The sequence below is a fragment of the Calypte anna genome, chromosome 1 (genome assembly GCF_003957555.1).
Source record: "Calypte anna isolate BGI_N300 chromosome 1, bCalAnn1_v1.p, whole genome shotgun sequence".
NCBI lineage: Eukaryota > Metazoa > Chordata > Aves > Apodiformes > Trochilidae > Calypte > Calypte anna.
In genome coordinates, this window is record NC_044244.1 from 58,692,909 (window position 1) to 58,706,778 (window position 13,870).

A 13,870-nucleotide genomic window follows, 5' to 3' on the forward strand; every position below is an offset into this window, starting at 1 on the left:
GCCTGACAGATTTGAGCCAAGACTCATCCCTATAATCTCTGTGGAAAAAAATCTGAAACACTAAGTTAAGAATTAAGTCACCTGATTTACTTAGTAGCATTTAGAGATGCACAGGTTTATTAGGACTGTCCAAATAAAAAGAGTGGATAAAAATTGCCAAGGACTCTAGTAAGCTTCTCATTTCCCATAAGCACATACATTTCAGAACAGCAACCAAGAACTACCTAACAACCAAGATAATGAAAACATGAAATACAAAACCCTTCTAGCAAACAGTTCTGGACCAGAAAGAGCTTGTTCCCAGACAACAGAATAAAACCAAGTTCTTCAAGCTAAAAGCATACACGCTCATAGAATTCCTTCCTTGAATTCTCAGAGTAATCCCTTCATCCATGCTTTATTAACACTTTCTCTAGAAGTAAAGTAAAAATGCTAGTCTGAAAGTAAAAGACAACCTATTTTTTGCTACTCTTATAAGCACTCCTTACCAAACTTCACACCTCTAGGAAACCATAAAGCCGTAACTGCCAAATATCTTGTAGAAATACAAAAAGTAAGAGATGGTTGCTAGAAATCTGAATGTATTCTGAAGTAAATCTGCAGTGCACACAGTACTGTCTACATGCGAGTCCAAGCCCTTCCCATATGAAGCAGTGTGATCAGGCAAGATACACAACTTCGTTGCTGTTCCACAAAAAAGGTAATGAATCCTTTAGAGCTTGGATAACTTTATTATATTTCTGAAAGAAGCATCAAAACTTTTTTGTCTTATCTGGCAGCATTAGGTTAAAGCTATTCTCTAACATAAGAGATTAGATTTGATTCTACTATTAGTGCTTCCGACGTGAGGAAGCTGATACAGGCTAAAATGGACACAGGCAGCCATAACACTGGAAATATTCCAGATATACTTGAATATAAACTTGTATCTGCCTATTATGGATAATTGCACATTAATTTTGCAAATAAGCACTCCCTTGCAATGTAATAAAGATGACCTAGTTTGAGCCAGAGGCAAGTCAGATACAGTAGAAGCCTAAATCCATTCTATTCAGGGAAGACTGTAGCTCCACAACCACAAGGCTGTAAGCCACAAAATTATTTTCACATCCTTTGCTACGTGTCAATATAGGCAGTGCCTGGGACAGCACTAAGAAAACTACCTTTCACACTTTTTGCACTTGGCATCAGTTTTCAATCTCACAGCACACCCCAACTCTAACCTCTATGAGTCACATTTGTTAGAAGACGTGAGAGTTACTTGTCCAGGCACAGTATGTCCTGCATTTAGATTATCACACTTGGTGATGATGAAGAATACTTTGGTAGAATGAACTAGGTAATTTAGAAAAAAATTATTTTATTTGGAAACATTTTTATAAGGGGGCAAAATCATCAATACCGATCCGATACTATTCTAATCAGCCCCATCAGGCTTCTTCCTTACAGAACCAATTCAGCTCCTTGATCCACTGAACTAGGATCCACTTTATGAGAAAATCCTTTCAAAAACTGTCATGTACAAAATTATTCTTAGAAGGATCTTAACTAACTTGAAAGGAAAGCATTAAAGACAGGCAAAAGGACATGAATCAGGTTGATAACTCAGCACCCCACTTCAACACTCACACGCCAAGATGCAGAGTTTGCATTTTCCTTTGCTGAAAATCACTGTTACATCTTACTCATATTTTGTTATCTTTTCCTGAGCTATCCTTCCCTCTCAATCAATCTTGGATGGTGCTAGTCCTCTTCTTGCCTCTTACAAAGTCTGCTTTTCATTTTCTGCAGTCACCCACCAGACCATTAACATACAGTGGGAACGATAATCCTTCCCTTCTTCCTACACTTCAGGCTCCAACTCTTCTACATCTCTCATGGAAGGTTCTCTCAACTCACAGATCCATTGTGTTAATTTTCTCATTTTTCCTCCTTTCTGCTGGTTCTTCATGCTTACCACATTTTCAACAAGTGGTTAAACTTATTGTTAAACAAGTGTGAAAAATACTAACAGCTGAAACTTAACTGAAAAGCAGCCTGCAATGGGTTTCACATAGGAGTTTACATAAGTGCCCTGAATGTCAACACTGAGGCTGCTTAGTTTATCTTCCCTCCCTTTTTATTAATGTTGGCAAATCATTTGTATTGCAGCTCTTTCCCAGTGTCCCAGATACAAATGTCAAAAGTATATTTTCATTGTTGGTTAGCTAGACACCCTAGTAAGGAGTCTGGTAAAATTTACAAATCACAGAACAAGTTTCAATTCTCTTTCATTCCCCTGCTTTTTCCAACACCTGCCATCTTTGCTGCTTGCCACTAAGTAGAATTTGCCTCCAAGCACTTTAAAAAGGGAAAATTAACAAATGTTTTCCACCACAGCAGAAGAGCAGAGTGTGAAAAATAAGAGCTGTCTGTATCCTTCATTTAAATCATTAACTACTAGTTGTACAGCTTTCTTTGATCTAGCTAAATCTTTAATTCCACATTCCTTGAGGCTTTTGTGTTGCATTACTTCTAGTCTCTTTTATTCACTTTGGTATTAATTCAGTAGTCATGAGGGTCATGCACAGAACAAGTTCTGGTACAATCAACCGTGTTTACATTTATGAATTTAACAATTTCTCCCTAGACTGTCACAGATTTTAAAGAATAGGAGAAAAAAACTACCCACATTTCCTAACTTACTGAAGAATGCAATTTTGCTGTAGAGAGAACTATCACATATTCCCAACAACTGTTTAATCTATACAGCAGTGAAATTTAAAATATTATCATGCATACTCCAGACTATTTCTGCACACACCTTAAACTGAAGACAAGTCATATTTGTGATGGAAAGCAAGCAGTCAACCAGCTAATTATAATAATTGCCTATAAAAAGCACATACCAGTTGAGCAGAGCTCTAACACAGCTTGGGTCACATTAATTAAAATGACAAAACAAATAAACTCTGTCTCGCCTGAACTACAGGACTTACTCTGCTCTCTCCTTGCCAGGGCACACAATGAATTTGACTATCCAGAAAAGATAATCAGAACTTATTTAAAATTTCATGCTCCAGAACTATAAAATAATTTTTTATACACTTTGCCATATTCCTACAGTAATCTAAACAACTGTTTAGAAAATGTGAAAGACAGATGTAATTGTTAGTTAAGTATAAATACATTCTATTTGTTCAGAAATAACTGTGATCCAATAAAGTAACTATGGTGTCCTATTTTTATCAAAGGGGTCTCAAACCCTGAAACACAAAAATATAGTTGTCTGGGTTTTGTTTTGGTTTTTTTTTAAATTTTGTAATACAAAAGTAATTTGCTCCCAATCTAACAAGAATCACAAATAGCAACAGCCACAGAAACAACATTTCTCCTAAATGGCATTCTATGTTCTATTCAGCAGAACATGATGCCTTAGTAACCCTAGTACCAACATGAAACATGAAATAATTTAAATAGCAGGACTGGCTCCTTGCCACTCATTGTAAAGTTAGGAGAGTTAAAAAAAAAAAAAAAAAAAAAACAAAAAAAACAAAAAAAAACAAAACTTAACAACAGCTACCATGGGGGGGGGGGGCGATGCTGAAAACAACCACCTAGTTCAGAAAACTGAAAAAAACAACCCAAAACCAACCCCAAAAAACACAAAAAAACCCAAACCACCAAAAAGATATTTTTATTAAGCCTAACCATCAGCTGATCAAGTCAGAGAACTGGTTAGTTCTCTGCAAGAGACTTAGAACTACTGAATCTAGAGAGTGGGAAAAGTTGTATCAATTTTCAGCAATGTACATAATCTTTAAAAAGTCATATGAGACTTTATTAGCCCTCACAAATTGAATTCTAGCAAAATTATGGGAATGCTTAAAGAAATCCTCTCAAAGCTGTCTCAGATGATGCTAAAGACTCACATTTAAATCTACATTACTCAACTAATTAGAGAGCATGTCTGACCTATTAAGATTTAATGAATAAATTCATAAAACCAGTTCATAGATTCAGCTACCAATATATAATCGAACCGAACATCTAGGTACTATCACCTTCTTAAAGTGCTAATATATTTGAATTAATGTTGATTTTATAGTGCTTTTCAAATTACCAGTAATTAATAGCTACTATTAGAGAGAAAAAAAACTAGGCATGCTCCTCCGACTTCAGAAATGTCTACCCTCAAAATAATCCCTTTACCTGAAATAAAGTCTCACAGAATTGCAAGGGTTGGAAGGGACCTTAAAGATCATCTAGATACAACCCTCCTGCCATGGGCAGCAATACTTAAAAATAACCAGATCAGCTTGCTCGAAGTTTAAAAGTTGCTTAAAGTCACACAACACATTTTTAAACAGTAAATATAATTTGATAATTAAAAACCTTACTTGCTTGTGTCCAAAATGAAAGTCTTTAAAGGTGTACTCTTTACATAGAAAATTAATAGCCTTTTAATATTACATTTTGTGCAGGTATACAGGGAGAACCCACAAAAATATTTCCACCTTATTAGAACTTGAGGAAAAAAAAACCAAAACACTCCCTTAGGTGCCCAAACACACTTCTATGATGTCCTTAATTCAGTATTGATTGTGTGGAGAATACATTTAATACCAAGTAGTGCACAACAAACTCCATTTTCAAAAGAGCAAAGGTTGTTTTCTGATCTTTAATGTTCAGGTTGGTCAGATGTGTTACTGTAAGATGACTGCTGGGAGCACTGTTCCCCCAAAACTCCTGTCTGAGCTGAAAGCACTTGCAGACCACAGGGATCAGCAAAAATTAGATCTTTGCTTGGTTCACCCCTTTATGCTAGGGTCCATATTCATTAAATGTCATCAAAGTAAAGAAAGATACTTCTGTAGCTCCTTCAAAACACACAAATGTTAAAAATGTGGAGTAATAAGCCAAGCACAGCAGGGAGTGTGAACAGGAGAAAAAAAAAAAAAAGGCACATAATGCTGCATGAAGCAGCCTTGTTTAACTCCAGCACTGGTCACAGAAATTGGTTGCATAAATACATGTTACATCATTTTAGAAATAAGCTGTATGCAGGAGTGAAGATTAAGAGGTTTCCATTGTACACCCAAAAAGCTCAAGAGCAACTGAAATAAGCTGAAGCAAAAACCCCCATACTGATTTCTGTATCCTGCACTCTCTCTGAGAAAGTATCTGTGTTCACACACATAGATGTGTGAACAGCTGAAAATTACGAAAACCACCTCACACCTCAAAAACCTAAATACTGTACTTAGAATTCTCACGTGGTCAAAGTTATTGGAAAGTATACTTATTATACAAGCTCAGAATGGACCTTCAAGTTCCTGGCACACAGCTAAAACTATGGCATGTAATGATGTTTCTGTGACAGGTTTGCTCAGAAACAACCCACAGAGACAAATTAAAACTGTTACAACCTATCACAGGAAGCTCAAGGACATAAAGAAATAACTTATCAGGATCCAAACCTGGCAAGTCCAGCAAAGGCAGCCTCAGCTGAACAAGACTCCTGATTTGAGTATAAAAAAAATGAAGACCACTGCAGTCCCTTGGGACAGACACGATCTTAAAAAAAAAAAAAAAAAAGTAGAAAAAAAAAAGAGGGGAAGGAACTGAAAGGCCACAATACCACCACTACTCTCCTGAACCACATCCCTTCTGTCTCCTACCTAGCAAGAGTTTTAGAGCTCATCCAGTGCCACATTGAGAAGGTCTCAGTTCACTAAGATTGCAGAAAACAAATTCAGCAAAAGCAGCTCCCATTTTTTTCAGCATTAGTGAACTGAATTAACTTAGGATAGTACCTACGTGGTACTAAGTTGTCACAAGGGAGTAGATCTGGCTGAGTGGCCAAATACAGGTACAGGGAACAGGAAAATTTCCTCTGGGGGTGGCAGAGCACCTCGTGATTAACTTCAGGGCCATCGTGATGGGGAGCAGCATCAACAGCAGTTCTGACAGAGCATTTCTATTATATTGTAGATGACACTGTCTTGAACTCAACTTGTTCAAACTAAAAATAAAACTTATATAAAACACTTCGCCAAAAAGCATCTCCAAAAAAATCTTAAACCTGAAACAGTTTGTGTGTAAGGCTGGAATGGAAGAAAAATATTAATTTCATTTCTTTTGACAAGACAAACAAAATTGTATTTCCTACTACTTCAAATTTACTCCTGAATCTTTCATGCAGGCAGATTTTCTATATACAAAATAACTAATTAAACTGAACTATAGATATGATACAAGGTAACAAAACAAAGTGGAAAAAAATAGAAACTGTCAAAAGGTATCTCCATTAAAAAAAACCACCAAAATCTACTCATAATTAACTACACACAACAAAATATTTGCCTTTCTCAGCTAAAACCAAGTCTCAAGAAGGATATTAATAGAACAGCTTTAAAAATAAGAGTTCTAACAGCAACAGTGGCTTAAGGCATAAATGAACAAAAAACTCTGTACCAAACACTGTATCCAACCAGCTTGTGGATACCCACAGAGACAAGAAACAAGCCTCTTGAGACCATCAAAACTTTTCAGAAGAAGTTACTACTCTATTAACTGAGTTCTGCATAATCCAACAAGCTACCACAGGACAGAGCCTACTGCCTTTTGGGAAAAACCTCACAAACAGAAATGTCTTGAATATCCTCACTGAACACAATTATTTTGAGGTTGTGCTCCAGTGTTCCATCTACTATGCCACAAATAAATCACAAAAAGCCTAAGATGAAAAAGATGAGATTTTTGAGGTTTTTATCTACACCTGGATCAACTTCTCCCCATCACTCCCCATGACAAAATTTGCCTGTGGAGGTGACATAATCTAGTAATGGACGTTTTATAAATAAGTGAAGAAAGTATATTTTCATGCTTCATTATACTTAGCCATACAAAAACAAGGTCTAATGGTGACAGGAAATTACCTCCTCCACTACCATTTAAACTCACTACATCTCACAGCAATTGCCACAAGTCTGAAGAACAAATTATTTGCATTCTTCCTTGTATCACATTTGACAACTTCTATTTCTTTTTAAAATAGCCTCTTTTTTTTTTCAGTCTTTTCTCAAAGCTCTGATCTTCCAGAATTCAGATCTTATTATTCTTTTTTTTTTTTTAATCTTAGTATTCTTTTCCAGATTCTCCTCATCTAGACCATGTATTTCTTAAAGCTGTGCCCAAATTCAGACATAGTATCTAAGTGAGGCTTTTTCCATGCTGTGCCAAAGAAAAGAATTATTTCAGTTATCCTTGAAGATACACTCCTGTAGAATATTAGCTGGATATGAAGGATCTTGTAGCTAAAGTATAATTTCTCCTCACAATTAAATAGGATGTCATTCACAGACTATAAATTTAGCTCAATCCCTGAACAAAAATGCAATGAAACATATTGAGATTCAACAGAAAACAAAAGCACCAAAGTTAAAAAATGCTTTTATTTTTTTCAACTTTCCAAATAAGTACCATATTTAACCCTAATCTTCAGAGAAACAGCAACTTAAAAGGAAAGTTATTCTAATTCCTACCATGATAAATTCCCTAAATGATATTGCAACAAAAACAACCTCAGTTTTCCTTGGTGATTCTATATTACTTTATGACAACCCACTACTTATTACAGTTATAGGTATCTTCTAATTCAATACATTTTATTCTTCTTCTACACTCTGTTTTACACGATTAAGGTTTCTACATATATAATTAATATTTATGCAGGATAAAGTCCAGCATTGCCTCCTAGAAAACAATCAACCTTCAAACAGCTGAGGCCCTCACTTCGCAACCTTCAAAGTAATTTCCATCTTCCAAAGAGCAGTTCAGGGCACAAAGCTCCAAGTACAGAAAATCCCATTTGAATTATTTAATATCGGTGTAAATAATCTCCAGCAACAAGAGCCTTTCCTCCCAGCTGTCACACACTCTTTACTACACCAAGAACCTTGTATTACTCTGAAAACCTGCCATGCAAACAATCAGTTGTCCTGAGAATTCATCCTGGGGAAGAAGTTAACCTCTGTGCCTCTGGACACAGGTACAGATCCCAGGCCTCCCAACACCAGGAATAAGTGAGCAGAAGAGGAAAATTCCTGCTCAATTAAACTTGCCCCTATTCTCTTCAAAACCTTATGCCTCCAAGAAGTACTGATTTCCTACATGTACTATATGAACACATGGCCAACTACTCTTGCTCATCATGAATTGTAAAATAGAAAGTATAAAAAGCTTCAGCAATTTATTATACTCTTATGTAATGACTCCATTACGAGAAGCTTTCTAGTATAAGCAGTTATGCTACTGAGGCAACTTCTAATACACTAAATTAATTATTTGATTAAAAACTGGCCATGAGTTGAATGACATAGCTATAAATATGTTTTTTTCAAAACCCTAGTCCTTGAATCCATAAGTGACACTGATGTAGCTGTACCGAGCAGAAAACACTTGATTACAATCTTGAAGCAGAATACCTCCTTTACAAGAGGACTCCAGATCACAAGTTTGTGCAAGACTACTTCCAGGTCTGTCAGAATTCTTGATGTCTGCATCCCCTGCTTTGAAACTATAAAATAAGTACAGAACTGGAGATTTTCCTTCTGGAAATCAGGACTGCAGTTCCTGAAAGATCACAAGGAACTAAAACCTCTCCAGGTATCTCCTCAAAATAAGTGAGGCTATGCTCTTTGGCAAGTTTCCACAGCAAGGTTATCTTTTAAAGCTTAGATGTACCTTGTCTTGAAGGTACATAAAAAAACCAAACAAAACACTGGAACATCTACTTACATTAGAGCCATGAGTCAGACGTACTTCAGTATCTTTCAGACTTATGTCACTTTGAACTTGCATTGCACTTCAGGTTGGCTTGTTTTTGTATTAAGGATATCTTCCATTTTAACCATAACAGCAATTTTTTGGTCATGAACTTTATTAAAAGTACAGATTTAGATGAAGTAATAGGTGTACTTATACAGTAAATAAAATTTAATTACTCATGACTTCAGGAAGAACTAGCCAAGTAAAGAACAAAACCACATCAGAAAACAAGAATTCTAGCACCAGCTATGCCTCAGACCTGTGTGCTTCAGTATTTCTAATGCATAAAACGCTTGCTTTTACATAAACAAAGAACATCCCTCCCGCTTACAACCATGAATATATGCACACATACTTGCAAAGTACAAACCTCACTGGCTGGCAAGTGTTCCAGATACCAAACTGCTTCTCTCTCTCTCCCTCTCTTATAGGGAAGTAATATACTCAGAAGAGGTGGTGTCAGTGGTGAAAGCTACACTATATAATTAGCATTTGGAGTAAAATCTCAAGACAACACCAGCCAAAACATTTTTGAAGTCCAAGTGGCGACACTTTTATAAACATCCCGGTTGGTATGAAAACTTACTTAAAAAGCAAAATAAAAAATCTTGCCTTCTGCTGCTTTCCCCTCTCCTCTCTCTTACACTGCAGTTTATTTACCTTACTCAGCTGTATTGATATTACTGTTCTAGGGCCACAATATAAACCTGTTATTGAAATGATTACACAAAGATTTGGGTATTTTTACGGCACAAATAACTTAGAAATTCAGTTCCATGCAGCGTTGCACAAGCACAATTCACACAGTAAAAGTCAGCAATTAGCTTTTTAAACTATTTTAAACTATTTTCCTACTAAAAGAAAGCATTTGTTAAACCCTATTCTTTAGGTATCTAGGTTTGCCAACCAGTTGGGAGTTTGTCTTTACTCAGGAGAAGTGACTGAACTTGCATTACCCAAAGCATTTAATCTCCCTGCTGGGTAGGTGTAAATTAAAGTATGCATCTGAGTTTTTACTTCTTCAACAAGTAAGCCAGTAGCTCCTTTAAGGTGAGGGAACTAATCTCACATCTCACTAGCATCAAAAGGGTCTGAGTCCTTCCCCATTTCTCCTTTCTGGACATCTACCTAGCATGAGCTCTAGCACTTGTCAAACTTCTCATCGCATTAATCCCACTATAATCCACTATGCTATTAATAAGTTAAATGGGTAAAAAGACAATCTTTTTCCGGCGAGTTGAGAGTCAAACTAGATCCCTCTGCTAGCTAATGACCAAAGCCAGCTCATTTTCCCTGCTGAAGACTCCCGCCAGAGCAGCAAGAAGCCTTTACCTGGCGGGCTCAGCACCTTACAGGTGCAAAAGATTCTGTTCATAGGTAAGAGGTCCTGCACCGATTACACAGACAAGCTGGGGAAAGCTGAGCTGAAATAATCCTCAGCAACCAGCTCTTGAAACAAGGCAGCAGAGCTTCTGGCATCTGTATTTACCTCCAGAACAGACTTGATGCATGGCATTTGACAATTCGTTCTGACTGAGATGCCTATGGTAGTCGAATCTGCAAAACACCTTGCACTCTTATGGCACATCCTATTCCACCTTCTAAAAATGTTTCAGAAGTGTCAGCGCCTTAACACTTTAACCCTAGCTAAACAGGTAGTGCCGCTCACCCTCCGTGGGATTGGGAAGTTAAGTAATATGCCCCAAAACACAGGAAGTATGTAAGAGAGACACAAACCAGAGGCCCAACAACCCCGATGCCTGCACAGTGCCCTGGCCGCTAACACTTCTTAAGATTCCCCTTGCAGAAACGGCGACCCAGGCCAACATCCACAAAAGGCACCGTACCCAACCCTGCTTTTAAAACACACCTTCGTGGTTTTAAAACATACTCACAGCGTCTCCACAAACCATCGGGGGAAACCGATTACAACCCCCCCCCCACACACACACCCCTCTCCACAACCTCTGCCGGCCGCAGCCCCAGGTAACAAACAGCAGGCGTGACAGCAGAGGCACGCAGGTGGGCTTGTTGGAAACCAGACCCCGACCCGTCAACCCTTCCTCAGCCGGCACCGCCGGGGGAAGCCCCAGCACCCAGCCCCCGCCGGTCCGGGGGCGCCGCCTCCTCACGACGGCGCGGGCCGCCCCCGGGACGGAGCGGGCCCGGGGTCGCGGCCAGGCGCGGAGCGGAGCCTCCCCGCCCCGACACTGCACCAGCGGCGGCGGCTGGAGAGAGCGGCGCCCCCGCCAGCGGAGAGGAGGGAGGAGGCCGGGGCCTCCCCCGAGCGGGGATCCCCGCTGCCGCCGGCCTCACCCCGCCGGCGGGGCGCCGGCAAGCCCTGCGCCGCCGCCCGGCGGCCCCCGGGTGCGGAGCGGCCGGAGGGGGCGGGGGTGCGATCGGCAGCGGGGGGCAGGTGGCCGCGGTGGCCGCCGCAGGCGCCGCGTGGCCTCACCTCCTCCGGGATGGCCGGGTCGCCGGTGCCCCCCGCGTAGCAGGCGCCGAGTGCGGGCGGCGGCGGCGGCTCGGGCTCCATGTCCCCGTTGAAGAGCGAGGCCCCCTCCGCGCTGCTGCCGCTGCTCAGCGCCGCCATCTTGGATCGAAGCGTTGGGGCGAGAAAGGGGGAGGGGGGAGCCGCGTCCCCGCCGCCGGGACGCCCCCAGCCGCGACCCGTAGTGGGAATGGGGGGAGGGGGGTGAGCGCGGATCCCGGCCAGCTCCCAGCGGCCCGCGCCACCGGCACGTCACTCCCGGCCCGTGACGTCACCCAGAATCGCCACCGCGGCCACTGCGCATGGGCTACCTGACGCCACCGGGAAACACCCTGACGTCACGCCGCGACCACCCGTCGCCCTGGGAACTCGAACGTGGGCTCAGGCCACGCCCCCACCAAGCGCGGCCACGCCCCGCGAAGCTTCTGCGCCCCCTGGCGGCCAAGGAGCGCAGTGGAGCCGAAGCGGGCGGGAAAAGCCCCCGCAGCCCCGCACCGGACCGGACCGGACCGGGGGTGGGAGGGGACTGGAGACCAAGTGCCGGGGGGGCTGCGGGAAGAGGTCCCATCGCTGTCCGGCCCGCGGGTCGTTCCCGATAACGGGTTTAGCTACAGCCCGGGGTGCCTCGCAGCCTGCGAGGGGGTAAAAGCAGGACTAAAAGTGGTGGAAGGGTTAAAATGAAAGGAGGTGGGATCTGTCCTGTCCTACTGTGTGCGGTAGCTGGAACCCGGGTGCGGTGAACAGGCAGGGGAGGAGAGGGCTCGGGAGTTCCTCGGCAGGTCTGACATCGTTTGGTCAAGCGAGAGCGGTGTGGATTTGAGTTAAATCTTGATACATGCGGCAGGGACACAGATAGTTCTATAAATCACCTTTTTCATCCAAAAATATGGTGCCTACTCGAGTTATAATTCAAATAATTGATTTGCTAGTTTTGGCAAAACATCCTCATTTTTCCATTGGTGACATTTAGGCCTTGAGCTGCTGCAAGCTGGTGCTTTATTTACCGAGAATGCTTCAGGGTCTGGTTGTGAGCTCAGGGGGACCCAGGACCCCTTCCCTCTCCTCAGTAACACCTCCCTCTTACCCTCTGGCCAGCGTTGTCCAGTCTGGAGGTTCGGGAGCAGATCCGAGTTTCCGAAGATGAGCGTCCACCTGGTCTGTGCCTTGTTTTGCACTGCTCTCCTTGACAGCCTCTCCTGGAATAAAAAGTGGGATCACACAGCAGGACCTGCCCTGGGCCTCAGTCCTCTGCTGTGAATGACAGAGGAACCGGGGCTGTAGGTGGGGTGGATTGGGAAACGAGGGCTGGCAGCAACTGCTAGCTCCAAAGTTTGCTCACTCCATGTCTCCTCTGCCCATGGCCATCTTCCCCCAAAGTGGCAGAGTGCTCCCATTTAAAGTAAAACCTCGACCTGTGTCGTATCTCTGTATGGTGCAGCCATTTCACTGCCATTTACACACATAAAGCATTCACTAGATCAGGTTAAAGACACTTAAACGTTGCTTTCTTGCTGAAAAGGTCTATACAACAAAAACCAGATTGGTAATTATTTTAATACATAATGTATGGTAACAGCAGCAGGATTTTGCAGATGGTAAAGATGGTTCTGTTTTATAGTAGCCAATTAAAATACTAAAAACAGTGCAAGTGCAAACACCCTTATCTTTGTTTCACTTTAGTTGTGAATACACAACCATACAACCTCTTAACGCAATAATCCCGATGACAGACTTGAGGTTTATATTTTACCTTTCACACTGGGGTCATTGGTGCATAAAACCATTTTGAATTCAATTTGACACTGGCAGTGCCGTTACAACAACTTACTGTATGGACACAGCAGAAAGACAGAGTTGGGGATAAAGGACCCCATGGTGGAGTGTGAATGAAACTTGGGCATGGATTTAGCTGAGCGTCTTTCCTTTAGAGAGCACAGCAATTAAAGTGTTAAACACCTCCTGAAAACAAGTGAGAATATGTAAATAGATTTAAAATTTTTATCTGACAGGCTTCTCTTTCCAGTGATAGAAGCCTAGGTTTTCTTATGACTGATGGCCTGCAGTGCAGTCAACAAAAAGGCTGCACAAATATATAAGAATAAAATGTACAAACTAAGCAGTGCACCAAGTTTAGAAATTTTTCTCTAATAGCTGCTTTAATGAAGAGGATAATTATCAGCAATTCCTCCTGTGTGATGGGAATATCTAATGGTAGTGAAAAACACACACATACTCTCGAAAATAACAGACATGCTGAGGACTAAGCACTGGGACAAATTTCTCTGATCCTTGAAGGAAAAGGAGGCACAGGTAGGATGAGTTGGCTCTCAAAGTACACAGCCTGTTGTGGAAAAGCCAACAGAGGAATATGGGTTAACAGAGAAAGTCCCTTTGTTTCAATGGAGTATGTAGCAAGGGAAAAGTGAGTCTTAATGTACAGAACATAGTCATAGCCCTTGCTTTATTCCCCAAGCACTGTATGTCCGGGACATAAACCTGGCAGTGAAATTAGTAGACTCCTATCAATGTATAACTTGGAATATCTTTCCCAGTGCTTTCAGTAATCTT

At 41.4% G+C, this 13,870-nt stretch overlaps 1 protein-coding gene across 1 annotated transcript in view; it reads right to left on the reverse strand.

Annotated features, from left to right (window-relative positions):
• Positions 1 to 11,557, reverse strand: part of BRAF (B-Raf proto-oncogene, serine/threonine kinase) — an 83,241-nt gene extending 71,684 nt beyond the window's left edge. The window contains exon 1 of the mRNA XM_030451457.1: positions 11,267 to 11,557. Coding sequence (XP_030307317.1) covers positions 11,267 to 11,404 — 138 coding nt within the window. The 5' untranslated portion in view covers positions 11,405 to 11,557. The remainder of the gene's footprint in view (positions 1 to 11,266) is intronic.
• Positions 11,558 to 13,870: the final 2,313 nt, after the last annotated feature.